At 41.5% G+C, this 17,341-nt stretch overlaps 1 protein-coding gene across 7 annotated transcripts in view; it reads right to left on the bottom strand.

Annotated features, from left to right (window-relative positions):
• Positions 1-4,471: 4,471 nt before the first annotated feature.
• The window catches only part of Akap7 (A-kinase anchoring protein 7), a 133,853-nt gene continuing 120,983 nt past the window's right edge, over positions 4,472-17,341 (bottom strand). For 4 of the 7 annotated variants that reach the window (XM_085689451.2, XM_085689435.2, XM_085689445.2 and 1 more), the window contains one exon: positions 4,472-5,625. In XM_085689451.2, the coding sequence (XP_085545577.2) occupies positions 5,420-5,625 (206 nt within the window). In that variant the 3' untranslated portion in view covers positions 4,472-5,419. Of the gene's footprint in view, positions 5,626-5,756; positions 6,480-17,341 lie in introns of those variants that run through there. The other 3 variants (XM_085689441.2, XM_085689447.2, XM_048425260.3) reach the window with 1 other exon arrangement.

Here is a 17,341-nt window from a genome sequence, read left to right as displayed (position 1 = left end):
ATTACAGATTATGTTCAAACATGCTGGGAAGAGATTCTAAATATTTGTCCTTATACCTACACACACTGTACACTCCTCACTCCTCATCACAGAAACTTCTCTTTGCAACAGACAGAGACCATCAAAGTAAACCACAACCTGTTAAAATACAGGAGTGTGAGCCCAGTTGTACCTGATGCATCAACAACACAACTCCCACATCTAAGACTCGGGGGTCATAGAAGAAGGAACAGAAAGATTGAAAGCCAGAGGAACACGAAGTTTGCTATGAGATTGTGTCTCCTATGAATGTCAGAAACTGTACCCATGAAATCTCATCAACATGGTCACCTAAACAAGGATGACACCAGCAGACATGCTAACACAGAGGGGGAAAGCTCAGGCAGCCTCAGCCTCGGACAATGAACTCAAGAAACTTGACAACAAAAGAACAAATAACCTAAGAAAAATGGGGTACAGACCTAAAAAGAGAACTCTCAACAGAAGAACCTAAAATGGCTGAACGTCACTTAAGGAAATGTTCAACATCCTTAGCCATCAGAGAAATGCAAATCAAAACAACTCTGAGATTCCATCTTATACCTGTAAGAATGGCCAAGATAAAAAACACTGATGACAACTTATGCTGGAGAGGTTGTGGGGTAAAGGGAACACTCCCCCATTGCTGGTGGGAGTGCAAACTAGTACAGCCCCTTTGGAGATCAGTATGGTGATTTCTCAGAATATTAGAAAACAGTCTACCTCAAGACCCAACAATACCACTTTGGGGTATATACCCAAAGGATGCTCAAGGACATTTGCTCAACTATGTTCATAGTAGCATTATTTGTAACAGCAAAAACCTGGAAACAACCTAGATGCCACTCAACTGAAAAAAATGGATAAAGAAAATGTGTTACATTTACACAATAGAGTACTACACAGCGGTAAAATAAAATAATGACATCTTGAAATTTGCAGACAAATGGATGGATCTAGAAAAAAAAAACCATATTGAGTGAGGTAACCCAGACCCAAAAAGACAAATATCATATTACTCACTCAGAAGTGGCTTTTAGACATAAAGCAAAGAAAAACCAGCCTACAATTCACAACCCCAGACAACTTAAGACAATAAAGAGGACCTTAAGAGAGGCATACATGGATCTACATAGGAAGGAGAAAAAGACAAAATCTCCTGCATAAATTGGGAGCATGGGGTTCATGGGAGAGAGTAGAAGGGGAGAGGGAGGAAGGGAGGGGAGTGGAGAAAATGTATAGCTCAATAAAAAAAGAAGTATAGGCAATTAAGAAATGCTGAGATCAGGAGAAATAGTCTTCCCTAAGGAAGAACATTTCAATTAGTTATCAATTCCAAGTGATCAGCCCTGAAAATGTATACATACAAGTAACATTATATAGACTGAACAGGTTACATTATGTATTTAGGAATATACCTATATATGTATAGATATGAATGTATATATGTGTGTGAAAGAGATTTATCACATACATGTGTAATTACAATTAAGGAAAAAGAGGCCATGAATTTGAAAGATAATAAAGAAAGCAAGGTAGTTTTCCATAAAAGGTATCTTCCTTTTATGGAAGGATTTAGAAGGAAGAAAGAGAATGAAATGATGCAATTATAATCTCAAAAACCTGGGTTGAAGAGATGACTCGGCTAATAAAAAAAGCTAGGCTCAAAAACAAAAATAATCCCAAAAACTTAAAAAAAAATTGTTCAGAACAATGGCTGGCAATAGGCTATCTATTCACCAAGTTACACTTAAAGAAGTTATATCTGTGTTGGTTTTGACAATGGCACGAAACTCTGAATGTGCTCTTAAGGCGATGGCTACTTTCTCCACCTGTGACTAGGTACACAGAAGAGAAAACATGTCTGGCTGGTTGAATGCCTGAAATGACATGCAAATGATAAAGTCAAACTGTTGTTACTACTTCCTTTTAGAACATGAGATTTCCAGGAACTGACATGTTTGTGGTTTTGCAAAGAATCATTTGAATTCTTGATGTAGGAGAGTCTTCTATCTATCTGTTGCTTTCATTGGTTAATTAATAAAGAAAACTGCCTGGCCTGATAGGTCAAAACATAGGTAGGTGGGGAAGACAGAACTGAATTCTGGGAGGAAGAAAACAGAGGCAGAGAGCAGCCTGCCATGAAGCGGCCAGGTCAGACATACTGAATCTTTCCTGGTAAGCCACGATTTTATGGTGCTACACACATTATTAGAAATGGGCGGAGTCAAGATGTGAGAGTTAGCCAATAAGAGGATAGAACTAATGGGCCAGGCATTGTTTAAAAGAATACAGTTTCCGTGTAATTATTACATGGGTAAGCTAGCCAGGATCCGGGCAGGAACGCAGCCCATCGCTCCTCTTACAACAAATTCTAACTATATTCTAGATGCAAACCTAGGACATGTAGAGGAAATCTAAAGGCTCCAATATTCAAAATGTTTTGAATGCTGACATAACATCGGAAAATTCGTCACTGGCCTCATGCGATGAGCTGCACTGAAAATGCAGGCATACTAAAACTATACAAAATGTCCGTGAGGCTGAGGTATAACATGTATGTTTCATATCATATGAAACATACGAAGTTCATGTTCAGACATGGGACCCATACCTAAAATGCCACAAATATTTCAAAATCTGAAAAAAAAACCTACAGTCAGAAATTCCATATAACCTGAGTGCCCAAAGGACAAAGGATGCTGAGAGGAGGTTTCAGAAAACCTAAGATTTTGCAAGTGAGGCCAAGTTCAAAGCTGACAACATATTGTCCTTCTATTTAAAGTTTTACTTTTGATGTCTTTTTATTCTCAGGGGACCTATTTTTCTAGTGACGAACTCTTAAAACGTCGGCATGTGGTTCTAATTGAGAATATTCCCCCTAGGGGTTCCCTTCATGAAACTGACAACCAACACGTAAAATAGAAGGGGACATTCTCCAGGAAGTCAAGCATTAATGTCACAAGGTAGAATGATGTGACCCAGCTCAGCAGTTGGCGGACTGGCAGCATCAAGGCAAGTCCCAAAGCAAATAGCCCTAGGCTCCTTGAAACCACCTGGCCTGGGAAGGGAGGCTTAGAAAGTGAACCTGCTTGCTCAAGAACACATTGTGTGCAGCAGTGTTGAATCCAAGTCTAGCAGCAACAGTTGCTGCCTGGTCCAGTGTTTTTGTGAACAAGTTCACATGGAGATTCCTGTGTGTGTGTGTGTGTGTGTGTGTGTGTGTGTGTGTGTGTGTGAGCACGCACGTGCAAGGGCCTTTATTACTCATCTTTAACTTTTGAAATATTTGGTAAAGGGAGGAAATACTCCAGTAGAAAGTGTCACCTTTGAAGCAGAACAGATTTGAGTTTAAATTTAGCCCTACCTTTTGTTCGTTTTATGTCCTTGGGCCATGTTAGCATATAGGTCTCCAGTTTTCCTAATCTAGAAAGTACTAATTACTTCCTGTTAGGATCACTTAAGGGAAGGAATTTAACCATGTACCCAAATCACCTGGCACATAGCCCAGGTCTTCATGGGTATTTAACAGTGGAAATAGACGGACAACTAAAGCTAACAGAAAGACATGGAATCGGAACTGAAAATAGTATTTTTCTACTCAGATAGACTGGGAATAACTCCTTGAGGTAAAGATATAGATGATTCTGAGAAATGCCAATCTGAAATTGTTCATGTGTATTATGGGATTCCACCAAAGCAGCAATGGAACACTGGAGCCACCGGGTTGTGGCTCAGGTCCAAATTCCTAACATCCTTGTGGCTTTGGCTAGGGAGCCCAACCTCGGAACTCTATTCGGACTCTGTGTCCTCATTAGGAAAACAAGGAGAGGCCTAAGCATCTTCGCTTCCTTCCTTTAGGGTTACTCAAGGAGATCTGTAATGACCTTCACTGCTAAGGGATGGTTCCCAGTAGGCAATTTACAAAGGAGTTGTGGCTAACCACGAGGAGGGGATTCATGGTCAGTCCCTCAGATAGGGATCAAGACCAACTGCTGGAGGGCTTCACAACCAGACACTGGGGTGTTCATGACCAGATGTTGAGGGGGGGTTCATGGCCAACTACTCAAGGAGGTTCATTGGCAGCAACTAAGGTGGGGGGTTCATGTCACAGGGTTCATGGCTGGCTTCTGGGAAGGGGTTCACAGCCAGTAGCTAGAAGATTTGTATATTTAGATGAACATGCTCTCTTCATCATTGTGATGAAGACTCTAGTGGCAGGGGATTATTTATTTTGAAGACATCACTTAGCCTGTCTTTGAATTTTCTGTTCTGTGGTTACTTGTATATGAAGTTGACTGATTTGAAACCATGAAACAGTGGGTTATGATGTGATAGTGTGCTTGCTTCCTTAGCACAAAGACAGGAAGCAATCAAACTGCAGGGACCCTGCTCATGACTTTGGGACACCAACAAGGACCCAGTGATTTCCAGAAGAAAGAAAAAGAAAAGCAACAGGGGAAGCAGTACATTTATTAAAAGGCATGAGAATGTAGGAACTCATAAAGTTTTACATTATGAATTAATGTAGTATCATTTACCCAGTGAAAAAATAGCCAGAAATCCATGAGCAAACTGTATTGTGTAAGTGAGATGATTACACATTTGATCTCTAATCATTTCCTTCCCCCATCATCTATTAGTAGCAGCAATTTTTAAATGACAACTGAAAAAGCTGTTACAAATAAACATCACATGGGGAGAAACATTTTAAGAATGCTCTTTTGAAAATGAACCAGTGCAAACTATCCAAACTGTGAAGACTGCAGTGAGACTTGGGGCTCATCTTCACAGAAGGAGAAAATAAAAACACTGAACATTTGCTAACTAAGAAATGAAAACGCAAACTACATTTTCATCAGTGAAAAATAATACATGTGGATATTATAAAAAAATTCTTAACCAGTGACTGCAATGATTACATTTACAAATGTTCATTCAAGTACTGATATTCAATAAGCATTCAAATTGTCATCAAATGTGATGTGAGACTGGACAAACCAGGACAACGCTGGTAAGAAAAGGGCCATATCAACAGGAGGCAGGCGACCCTTAGAATACTGTTGTTGGTTTCATTTTGGTTTTGACTATAAAGGATCTTTCATAGTCAACGTTTGTATCTGCGAGGACCCATGGAACATCTCACAACAGCTAATTAAGAAGTTATTTCTATAAAATGAGTCAACAACACCCAAACAAACATTTGAAAACTCAACTTTAGCTGATGATGATGATAAGGCAAAAATACGTTTTCTTTGGCAAGAAGTTGTTAATTCCTTACCAAATGTTGGTTCGTGGGCTGTGTAGACACTGTAAGAACCCTTTGGTTATTTACCAAAGGGCTATCAATGGACTGGGCTGAGAGTCAGAAACTTTCCACCGCCGGAACCGCAGCGGAGAGCTACAGCAAAGTCATGCTGGAATCAGCATCGCTTGTGTGATTACTGTCATTAAGAACTCTTCCTTCAAAAAGCTCCTTCCTAATCATGGCCTGAGTCTCAGGCTTTAGCAAAAGTTCCTTGATTTGTTTCACTTTGGACTTCAGCTCCATCCTTTCTCGGTGCAAAGCTTCATTAATTAAGTCTTGGATCCCAACTGGCTTCTTGCCTATGGAGAAAAGATTATATAACACATTTAAAGTACAAATATCAATGAAATACATTAAGTATGGCACACTGAGTTATCAAAATAAGGCTGAAAAAAACCTTTAAAATGTTACCCACGTTTCATAGAAAAGGTTGCATTTTGCCAAAAATATATAATTTACGTGAAACTTAATGTACTGTAAATAAAGATCACGGCATGGTAACAACACACTAGGGACAAACGTAAAGCATTGTGAGCTCGGTACACTCATGATCGTCTCCACAGCGACAAACTGAACTCAGTACTGGACAGCTGTGTGCAAGTTTTGGCCTCAGATGAAGTAGTCAAATGCTCTAAGCGATGTAAACAAACGGCAGTATTCCAGCGGTGGCCAGTCCTCTCCCTCAGCCTGGCACGCCTTCCCAAAGTGCCCACTCTCCCTTGTACACGCTTGATGATACAGGAACTTGGGATTGCTCTTCTGTGAATTAATTTCTTCTGCCGGCCCCAGCGCCCCATTCTCTTTTGTGGTGTCGCAGCAACGTCAACGCATCAATCATAAACGAGTTAGGCGATCTCTGGGGCTTGAATAAGACACTTAGCACGTCGTAAGTCAGTCTGCGACCTAGCAGAGGGGCAGGGATGCTTTTCACAGAGCAGCGGGAACAGGTTCCATTCTCACTTCCTGTTATTATCACTGCCTTTGCCATTCTGATTGGCCTCTTCAGCTTTGGTGGAGTTCCCCTCCCCCAGCTGCTTTTTGTTCTGTGTTTCTTCCAAATACTGCTGGACAGCCTTGAGCACGGCGTTCTCCACCAGCCTCTTACTGAGCCTGACCAGTTCAGCATCCTCAGGCTCCCCTCGGTCCTTCTCACCTACATTCCACAAGAGAAGAGAGGTCACTGAGCTCATATTGCCATAGCAACGAGGCCACTAGGGCCCAGCTAGTTCAGCTAGTTAAAAGAGCAAGTGTCCTTCACTGTGGCAAATGGGACCTATAAATCCAACAAGAGTGGGTTGCCTTTTCCGATAACATTTGTCCAAGTATGAGCCTGCCTATTGCTGAAGACAGTCCATTAGACATGCCCTTGCCTGTGGCCTTCCCATTTCTACAAGGTTTTTGTGCTCCTCTCTCGCCCAAGGCTAATTAATGGCTGCTGTTCAGCTACTCCTGGCCCACACCTGAGGTCTCAGGCACATGAATTCACCAAGAAGATCCTGATCTGCGGCTCCCTCGCCAATTCTAATTACCAAGGAATCAAGAGTCCCCTCTTATCTCATGACTTGGGATCCCTCATTCTAAAATGCTTGGCATGGAGATTGGCTGTCTATAAGCTCCCAGCACTCACACCAAGGCAAATGCAGTAATCAGTGCCAGTAGCCGTGGTTTAAAATAGGACTGCAAGACCAGCATTCCGTGTTTAGAATCTCATTGCTCTCAACTGTAACTCAAGAGGCAGGAAATTCTCCCAAGAAGAGTTAAGACCCTTATGGTAACTTCCTAGATGTCACCGTCTTCTGATCATTCTGCTATCCCACTAGTGATGATCCAGGTGTAAGTAAATATTCACTTTACTGCTGTGTAAAAGAGTTACTTCTCCCATGTCCTCATACTATACCTCACCCTGCCACCCATCCAAACCCTCTCTTTATTGGGGAAAAGCAAAGGAGCTCTTTGGCTAAGTGCACTCCCTCCCTCCATTGATGTAGGTTGGAAAGCGGATGGTGTTGGAAAAGTCATCACATTGGCCACAGTAAGACAAGTTCAGTGTGGGACAATCACCCAAGGGCTCATGACGACAAAGTCAGTGCTACACCTGCATGCTGGGGCAGGAGGATACCATGAGTGGAAGCAGGAAGACAGATGTTATTTTCCATCCTCATATATAACAGGGCTTGGAGAACAAAAGAAGCAGTGCCAATGGTAAAGCCTGGCCCCAGACGGACTTCAGAGTCCTGTCATTTGTCTACAGCACACACGCGGGACTGCTGAATAGCCACCCCCAATGCCGAGGGACAGACAGCGTAAAGGAAAGCAAGGATGGGTTAGGATCAACCTAGAGAAATGCCTTAGCAACTGCTTCCCCCTCAAATCTGGCCATATGGCATCAAAGAGCAGACGTTTAAGCCCATGTACAGTGCAAAATATGTTCAGAATTGAGTGAGCTTTGATTTGGTGATAATTACAGAGAATCTACTAACCAGATACATGATGATATTGTGAAAAGAAGAAAGCAATCATTACTAATACAACTTTTGGCAAAAGTTCAGATTTTACTACTAAGATCACAAGGAAATGTTGCCTAATATTTAAATTATTTGCTCTCAATCTTAAAGCATAGCATTTACTCTGTGCAGAATATTACATGCAACTATTTGTATAGCGGCTCTTCAAATTTAAAACAGAAAATGAGATGCAAATGAATGCTATTTAAGTGCCTGTCAAAGCCTTGGAAAGGACTTTCTAAATCTCTCTCACCCAGGCCAGCGACTGTATTTTGTGGACCATTCCAGAATCCTAGTCAGCTTTCTCACTAGTAAGATAACAAGATTGGATTTAATTAATCAATAACTCATTCTCCAAAATCCCTCTCAGGTCTAATATTATGGAACTTGTTATTTCTGTCACTGAAGTGTCTCTGTGGCTTTAAATGTTCAGATTATTTGAAATACCCTGAGTTTGTGGTACAGACTTATATTCCCATAACTCAGGACAAAAGTCCAAGGCTAGCATGGTTTACAGAGGAGACCCTGCCCTAACACCTTTCCTAAAGAGAGAAGTTTGAAATATAAAAGCCTTTCCATAGGATGCTAATTTCCCTTCTGTCTGTCCTATTTTTGTTCATGCTCTTACTATTATCCAAGTCAATCAAACTTAAAACGTGATTATCTCTGACTTTCCTGCCCTTCCTGAGCACACTTAATTACAGAACACTGTCAATATGTGATTCACAATCTCTCCTGCCTACAAGGCACGCAACAAAATGCCTCTAGATTAACTTTTCTAAAACTTCCCTTTCAGACTGGGGGCGGTGGCACACACCTTTTATCCCAGTGCTTAAGAGGCAGAGGCAGGAGGATCTCAGTGAATTTGAGGCCAGCCTGATCTACAGATCGAGCTCCAGGTCAGTCAGGGCTACACAGTGAGACCCTGTCTCAAAAAAACAAAAAACACAAAAAGAAAAAAGAAAAGAAGATAATTTGTTAATGAAAAATAAGATAAAATATTCCTTTCAGTCTCCATTTACCAGGGAAACAAGCTGGCACTTCAAGATTTTCCAAAATTTGCCTAAGCAGCTGCTATTGCCTCAGTTCTGTGATCGAATTCCAACACCCGTAGAAGCTTCCAGATCATTCTCTATTACCAGACAACCCTACCCTCCTCCTTCTAATTAAAATTTTACTTGCTCCACGAAATGTTCCTTGCCTTTCTAGCTGGATGGCAAACTGCTACTAGATTCCAGGAGCTCTGTGTAACAGTGCATCGCCATTTGGCTATTTGGTCATTTATTCAACAAATACGCCTAAAGTTTTTACTATATGCCTAAGAAATACAGCCTACATTTTATCAGCCTATAGAAATACAACAGAGAACAAAACTAAATGAGATCCTATTGGCTTTCTTTTTAATTCTTTTATAAATTATGGGCATTCTTTATGAATTCATTTGCAAAGGGATAGTCTGATGCCTGGGAAGATGGTCCAGTCAGGAACATGCTTGCATGCAAGCACAGGACCTGAGTTTGGGTAGTAGGCACCCACATAAAAAACCTGGGCACAGTAGTACCCATCTGTAACCCTGGCACTGGGGAAGCAGAGAAAGGAGGAGCCTGGAGCTCATTGGCCAACTATTCTACCCACTGGTAAACTCCATATTCACTGAGAAACCTTATCTCAACATAAGGTTGCAGTATGGCCAAGGAAACAGCTGACATCGATCTCTGACCTCTCATGCATGCATTCACATATGCATGTACACCTGCATGTACACATGCCTTCACCTACATGTGCATGTACCCCACACACATACACAGGCTTGAGGACAGAAAATGTGGTAAGTCTGTTCCCTTCCTCTGTGCTAACAGATGGCACAGTTTATCCATCACAATAAGAGCTCAATAAATGTTTTTTGGGTTCTGCCTAGTGAATTTTTATTAAAATCCTTGAAAGCAATAGCAACAGTTTTGAATATTATTATCGCCCTATATAAATAGCACATCATGACCAGGAATTTACATGGCCAGAAATTTAAATGCAAAATTAAATCTAAACAAGAACAGAGAATTCCAGAATAATTCAAATATCTATGTGAAAAATCTGCATTAGTTTTACCTGATGAACTTGATCAATAAAACAAAATATTTCTCCAAATGATGATCAGAAATTAAAAATTCACAATAACAAATTATTTCATTAACCAACCCCAAATAAGCAAATTAGCAAATCTTCCAGGTCAGACCTGGACTCAAGCTTCCCCACATACTTTCTGCAAATCCACTCAGGCTGTTAATATTGTCTCACAGCAAACTGGGCATGGTGCGCATGACAATAATCTTAGCACTTGGGGAGGGTCAGGCAGGAGGATGAGAAATGCAAGCCCATCCTGTGCTACACGGGGAGCTTAGGGTCAGACTAGGATACATGCACCCTGTAAACGTTTTTATACATGTATGCAGGCATACACATGTGTGTCCTGGGAAGGCAGAGCTCTATAAGAATACACTTGTCCAAGAAGCCAGAATCTTAATTTCAGTGAGAAAGTATAGCTAATTCAACATACAAAGACATTTTCAGATTAAAGTTATGCTATATTTTTCCTCTGCTTAATACTTACAGAAGGACAGTAGTCTCTCACCCTAACCTCCTGAATGCCTCCTTAACCGTTAGATGGCAGCTCACCACAGTATGGCAACATACACAACTCTCCTTTAATTCCAGCAAGATGGTCAAAAATATCCTTTCTTGGTTTACTGACTCTCATACCCACTTAACAGAGTAACATTTGCCTTTGATACTGCATTTGTGAAATCTCCCTGACATATGTTTAGTGGTAGTGTTTGAGACATGGAACTCATCAGACAGCCTAGAACGGCTAGAAAAGACAACAATCCCCGTCTCAGCCTTCGAAATGCAGGAATCACAGGCATAACCCACTATACCCAGCTACATTATTTCTGTGAAAATCCTAAGTAATATAAAAGTAATGAAAAATCTTTTAAAACAATAAAACACTATCAAGGGTGGTGGCTCATGCCAATAATACCAGCACATGGGAGACCATGACCGGAGGATAAGCTGAAGTCTAGTCTATATTTTATAGCAAGTTTGGACCGCTCTGGACTATGAAGTGAATGTATGCAAACATATCATTCATTCAAGGAGAATAAGTCCATTCAACACGGTATGTCCCAAAAGGCACAAAGTTAAGATATTTTTCAGCAAACTTCGCGTGAGTAACTAGGAGTAAGCAAGTCAGTAAGAGTGTGGTGCCATTTATTCGTGGTCTGTACCCATTGTTCTGCTCTGTTTATATTTACCTGAGAGCTCTGATACCAATACAAGCCAGTGAAAAGGGTTATTTTTTTGTGATCATAAAAAGAAAATAGCTCCTCAGGGGCGGAAAGAAAATTTTAGAACTTCTAGGATAATTTAAAGTGAGTCTTAGTGTAGCTCCATTGATCTTAACATGCTGGCTGAGCTGACCCAACAAAAGCTGGGTTGATGTCAAATGAAAGGCTCTAGAGATTGGCACTACCTACTGACAACATCTAAGTGCCTATTTGTACTGACGGGAATAAATCAATAGACAGTGATTTGATTTTTTAAAAAGCAGAAAATAAACCATAAGAATGAAAGAGGGAGAGAGAGCTGGAGGATGAAGGGAGGGGGAAGCACATGTGCGCGCGCACACACACACACACACACACACAGTGGGGAGACATCAAAATGAGAGCATTCACACCGAGAACACTAGCAGCTGTCACTACACACCAAGCGTCAAAAGCCTTATTTAAGAGAGCAAAGCTCCTCTGACCCCCTACAGCAGCTCTATGGCTGTCACCATGCCACAAAAAGAACGTATTGTACGATACCATAAGCCCTATGGATACTGTTTGCATTATCATGAGAAAACACAAAAGAAGAAAAGCTGAGAGGTTTATGAGTGTTCGAAGGCATACACACAAAGGGAAGCTGGTAGGAAGACTAGGCTCTATCACACCATGCCATGCTGAAAAACTACAAAAGAATGCACGGAAAGACGTGAAGCAAGAGAAGAGGACAAGGTTCCCCAGGAAGCAGCACCTGACCTAAGGGGCTCTCCAATGGGATTAGAATAATAATAGCAAGAAAGGAAAGTCAGAAAATGGGAAGGAAGTCTCTCAACTGAAATGCTGCACCCAGGGAGAAATGTAGTATTAAAAGCCACTGATACTTATGGCAACCATGCCCATAATCCTAATGGAGGACAGAGGCTGGAGAAGCCACAGTTCAAGGTTACCATCACTGGCTATACAGTAAGTTCAAGACACGCCTTGGCTACAAGACATAGCGTCTCAAAAATTCAAAACAAACAAAAGCAACACAGAACCAGTTTCTGAAACAGCAATGGAGAAGTAGTTACTGATGCAAGCTTTTCTGGAAAGATCTAGGGAGAAACCCCACAAGTAAGAGGCTCAGTAGCCGAATGGGCTTTATGCTTCCATAAGCCTGTATCTCACACTAAACTGAAGTCACCTGTGGCTTGCCAACACTTAGTGTGAAAAGAGTCCCTCCCCTCCACTAAGAAAAACTCCTGAGAGTTTTCAACAAAGGTGAAGGCAGTGAGGCAAGTGTGGGCAAGGTAGACCTTGGGACACGAGGAGACAAGACTGTGCGAGGAAAATGTGCCAGGTGGCCAAAAAGCCTGAGAGTGACTGGTGTGTGTGTGTGTGTGTGTGTGTGTGTGTGTGTGTGTGTGTGTGTGTGCGTGTGTGTGTGTGTGTGTGCGTGTGTGTGTAGCCTGTAAGGCGTGACAATGGTTCCCCATACACAACTGTTCAGAGCCACTAAGAACTGCAAAGCAGTGGGAAAGCCACCTGTGTGATGCTTCTGAACTCCCACAGATGGCCCCACAGGTCTTCAGTCAGGGCTGTTAAAATAGCCAGGCATTGCTGTCATGCCGGAATCACAGAACTAGGAAGATGGAGCGTTAGGTGATAGTGTGGGTTACACAGTAAGGACTGGGGGCTGGAAAAAGGGGAGGAAATGAAATAAGAAAACAACTTCACTTGGGTCTGAAAGGAGGATACTTCGACATCTTCCCACTACTTGCATAATTTTACACCTGCTGCTCTAGAATCCTAATTATGTCCTCCTTGGAAGAGGACTTCTCCTCTTAACTGTGGCCATCTTGTCTTGCGTCTACCGAGTCAAACAAAGCACTAACTACAGGCCTGTGGGCTACTCACAAAGCTATCACAGCACTCACATCAGCCTACACTTTCCCTACAATGAAGTGGGCTGAGACAGGCAAGGCTCCTCTCTCCACATTCTCAACGTTATACTGACACTGCCCATGGACTCTTGTCTGTGAAAGGATTTGGTTGTACGTCCTAGGAAACCATTCATGTAAATGAAGCTGCTCTTGGTCAGCACCCTGGCTTTTCCCACAACACACAAACAAAACACTACACCCCTTAGAACACAGGTTCATACAGGTACGTTTGATTCTAAATTCTGTAAAAAGGGATATGTGGGGACTGGAGAGATGGCTCAGTGGTTAAGAGCTTTGCCTGCTCTTCCAAAGGTCCTGAGTTCAATTCCCAGCAACCATATGGTGGCTCACAGCCATCTGTAATGAGTCTTGGTACCCTCTTCTGGCCTGCACTGTATAGATAATAAATAAATAAATATTTTAAAAAAGGATATGTGGGAAAGGCATTGTGCTTCTGGAACAAAATAGCACTGAAGGGTGGAGGGCCACATGTATGTCCCTCCATTCACCACACCCTTGTCAATTTTAAACTGTGATAGGGGGCTGGAAAGCAACTAAAATGAGTATCAACTGTGGTCTTCAGAGAAATAAGGAGCGGATGGGGTCTCAGAAGCACACAGCCTGCAGTCTGAGGGGCTATGGCAGTTGTCCAGGCAACCACAGTCAAAGCTGTCAATAAGGACAAAGCTTGGAGCCCTCTGGGTTTCTTTTTGGAGGGAGAAGGGACTTCTCATCCACACTTATTAGCCCGCCTGTGCCTGTGCTTTGTCCCATTATCCATGAACTGCAGTATGGAGCCAGGTTCCTGAGCCACACGTCCTCATTAGAGCTCCCAAGTCACATGATTTAGGATGACTCCCATCACCTAGGCCTTATAGACAATGGTTCATGTAGTCGTATCAAAGATGGGGAAGACAAAGTTGTATTTGTAAGCCAGTCTCTCTATGGAGTCTCTTGACTCTATTTTCCTAAGAGATGTTTCTCCTTTGAAGCTTCTACAAATGGCTCACACTCACCAACTGAAGGTCAGAGATTTTTAATTTGGTAAAACCAAGAGTTAACTATAATGTCTACTAAAATGATTCATATCAAATATAAACACACACACACACACACACACACACACACACACACAAATCAAAGGTAAAGAATGGAAGATTCATCACAGCCAGGGACTATGGCCAAAAGAAGGCTAGATAATCCATACCAGACAATGTACAACTCAGAAGAGAGTGCATGATCATGTAACATACAGGAATCAATTCAAGAGGAAATAAAATCCCTGATGAGGACTGTGCTGTCTGTCTATACTGCTATTCTAGAATACTGAGTAACCCACAAGTAACAGAATTCAATTTTTCATAGCTCTGGAGGAAGTTCCAAAACGAAGTCTCTGGAATTTGCACTTCTGAGGGTCCCCTCCTATGTCCTGACATGGTAAAGGGCAGGAAGGCACACAGGCACCGAGGCCCTTGGTGAGGCCCCTTTATGAAGGCACCTCATCTCCTGCCACGACTGAACACCTCACCTCTTCATCCCTCACACTGGCAACACCTGAGCTGGAGAGCCTCCTCAAACTATAGCACTGACAGACCTGAGGCAAACTCACAGAATTAAGAAGTTAACAGGAAGTCTCTCCTGCAGTTTTAAACTTCAACACCGCTCTCAAGAACAGATATAACACAAACAAATTTCATGAAAATACAGATTATAATAAATCTACCTTAATAAAAATTATATGAGACCCCACTCCACAACAAAAGAATTAAAATTATTTTTAGTGCATAGAAAACTTCTACCAAAGAGAGATCATCTTCTTAGTCATAAAATAAGTTGAAAAATGAAGAAATAATGACTACACCCAACCCACAGTCTCAAGTTACAATGAGAATTTCAAATAAGAAATTCATAACAGATATCTCGAGAATCCTTCAATAATGTAGAAGTAAAACAGCACGCCTCAAAATAACTCAAGAAATGAAGATACTCAAAATAACTCATATACTCCAAAGATTTTAGCAGGGTTGAGGACTTAGCTCATGGTAGAGTGCTTGCCTAGCAAATGTAAGGAAGGTCTTGGGTTCAATCCTCAGCATTAAGGATAGATATGAGATAGAGATAGATATGAATAGACTATCTAAAGGGGAGAGTGTATGTGAAAAATAAAAACAAAACCTAGCCCCATTTATAAAAAAAAAAAAGGTTACACTACTAAGAATTTTGCTTTAAAAAAAAGAGAAGACATAAAAACCCATTATAAGAGCTGCCACAGTAAGAACACAGAGAAAGAGAGCTGTTTAACCCCAAGGCCAGGAAGGATGCAGAGCTAGGTTTGATCCCACCCTCAAAGGACCAGCCTTTAGCTTAGGTGATTCCATAAAAAAAAAAAATCAGTAACACTAACTGGGGAGCTGGTTTGGGGAAAAGAAATCAGTGGAACTGATAAAGTTTACGTAGATCTTCTTCAGGAACAAAAATTAGTAAGTATGCATTAATATCAGAAATGGGATGGAGAACATTACCATCAACTATATGAATGTTGAGATTAATATTTAAATACCATGTGCAATTTCATCCCAGTGACACCATGAACAAGCATGTCCCTGAAAGACACAAACTGCACCTCCTGCATCTCAGAGGGGTGGTGTGGGAGAATTGTCTGTATTCTGTCAATCATATTTTAATAAAACGCTGATTGGCCAGGCAGGCAGTATAGGCGGGAAAGCCAGACAGGAAGTAGGGGTGGAACAAAGAGACTGGGAGTATTGTGGAAGCAGAAAGCTCTCTCTCCACTCCTGCGCAGACCACCAGAGAAGCAACATGTAACCTGCCCAGCTGAAAAAGGTACCAAGTCATATGGCTAACATAGATCAGAATAATGGGTTAAGATAAGTCATAAGAACTAATAAGTAGCATGACCTAATGGGCCAGTCAGTTTTATAACTTATAGAAATCTCTATGTGATTGATTTTCTCTGGGACTTGCCGGCTGTGGGGTACTGGGCGGGAACAGAAACCCCAACAAGCCGGCCCTCACTACAGAGGGGAAAGAAAACTGATGGGATGAATGGTCTGCACCTGTGGAAGAAACCATTCTTGAAAATAAGGAAGAGAGACCAGAAAGTTGGCTACACTGCAGAAAGAAGAAACTACCAAACATTTTAGGAAAAAAACCGTAGCAATTCAATCTTGTGCAAACAAACAAACACCTGTCCTGATTAGCCAGACCAGACTGTGAAAAGCAAACAAAACCGTTACAGCCCAATACTCTTTACTATAATTGATTTGCTGCAGCGATCTTACAGATTTCTGCCTATCTTTGAAATGTCTTTGTTTTCATTGATGCATCTACTACACCACGTTTGCTGCTGCAATTTCAAAGTAAGTCTCAAAACAAAAACTAGATCCAAGGCCATCGAAGCCAAGTGATTGTCAACACAGGTGTGGGACAATTAAATATACTAGCGTGACCTTAGGAAGCGGTACTAAAATCACTAGATACTCATGCCAAATAAACAAACAAACACACCTCTTATCCTGCATTGCACACCACACATACAAATTAACTCAAGCAGGAGCATAGGTGACTGTAAGGGCGCAAACACAAAGAATGTAGATGAGATTACCCAAGAACTTCTTAGTGGCCATGAGTTTCTTAACTAGGACATCAAAAGTATAAACTACAAAAAAGAAAAAAAAAAGATATGCCTCACTTCATCAAAATATAAAACTTTTATTCGCCTCACAATACCACTAAGAAAATAATAAAATGTAAACCACAGAGTGAGAAAAAAAAATATCTGCAAAGTGAAGCCTTTAAAGAATTTGACCATAAAGTCAAACAGCAGCTGGCGGTGGAGCTGCACACCTTTGATCCCAGTACTTGGGAGGCAGATGTAAGCGGATCTCTATGAGTTCAAAGGCCAGCCTGGTCTACAGAGTGAGTTCTAGGACAGCCAGAGCTACACAGACAGACACTGTCTTGAAAAACCAAAAAACAAAAAAAGTAATTTAAAATGGAATAAGAAAACAAGCAAGTATAAAAGTGACCCCAAAAGTTGAAGATGTGTGCATGGAGGCTGGACATGATGGTACATGCCTTTAATCTCCACACTCGGGATGCAGAGGCAGGAAGATCTCTGAGTTTAAGGCCGGTCTGGTCAGTTGTAGGACAGTCAGAGCAATACAGAGTGACCCTGTCTCAGAACAAAACAGCAACAACAAAAATGTATGGATGGCCAAGAAGCGGGACAGGCAAAAGGCA

The sequence above is a fragment of the Myodes glareolus genome, chromosome 1, assembly GCF_982192425.1.
Source record: "Myodes glareolus chromosome 1, mMyoGla1.1, whole genome shotgun sequence".
In the NCBI taxonomy this organism is placed as follows: Eukaryota; Metazoa; Chordata; class Mammalia; order Rodentia; family Cricetidae; genus Myodes; species Myodes glareolus.
This window is presented reverse-complemented; position numbering and strand designations above follow the sequence as displayed.